This window comes from Apaloderma vittatum, unplaced genomic scaffold (genome assembly GCF_000703405.1).
Source record: "Apaloderma vittatum isolate BGI_N311 unplaced genomic scaffold, ASM70340v1 scaffold28893, whole genome shotgun sequence".
NCBI classification, from domain to species: Eukaryota; Metazoa; Chordata; class Aves; order Trogoniformes; family Trogonidae; genus Apaloderma; species Apaloderma vittatum.
This window is the reverse complement of record NW_009707893.1, coordinates 373-894: the sequence shown is the minus strand read 5'-3', so window position 1 is coordinate 894 and position 522 is coordinate 373. Positions and strand designations below refer to the sequence as shown.

Here is a 522-nt window from a genome sequence, read left to right as displayed (position 1 = left end):
CGGTGCCTCCTCACGCCTCTGCTGCCTGTACCTTTCTGGTTTTTGGGGTGGCAGGGGAGGGTGTCTGGCAGAAGAACCCATGAGGTGCTGCCTGGGCCCCGCAGTGGTGACCCCCATCTCTCCTTTCAGTTCGTGCCAATCTCATCCCCAGCCCTCCCACCTTCAACTCTGACTATGGCTACATCAGCTGGGAGGGCTACGCCAACGTCAGCTACTACACCCGTGTCCTGCCGCCCGTGCCGGATAACTGCCCGAAACCGATGGGAAACCAAGGTACGTGGCTGGCCCAGGGGGACCAGCACCGCGCGGGGCCAAGCGTGGGGCTGAGTGGCCGAAGCAGCACCCTGGGTCTGTACCCCCATGGTATGGACCCACCCCGCACCCTCCCATGCCTGAGATTTTGCTGCCATGAGTACATCCACAAGACACCGTTGGCAGTGCCACATGCCACCACTGTCCTGCTCACGCTGGTCCTGTGGGCACGATGAGCTTGCTGGCATCCAAAATGCTGCTGGGACAGCT

The 522-nt window shown here is 62.1% G+C and overlaps 1 protein-coding gene across 1 annotated transcript in view; it reads left to right on the top strand.

Annotated features, from left to right (window-relative positions):
- LOC104271645 (prostaglandin G/H synthase 1-like) overlaps positions 1-522 on the top strand; it is a gene marked incomplete at both ends in the record, with an annotated part of 1,854 nt that overhangs the window by 975 nt on the left and 357 nt on the right. The window contains one exon of the mRNA XM_009866373.1: positions 130-273. Coding sequence (XP_009864675.1) covers positions 130-273 — 144 coding nt within the window. The remainder of the gene's footprint in view (positions 1-129; positions 274-522) is intronic.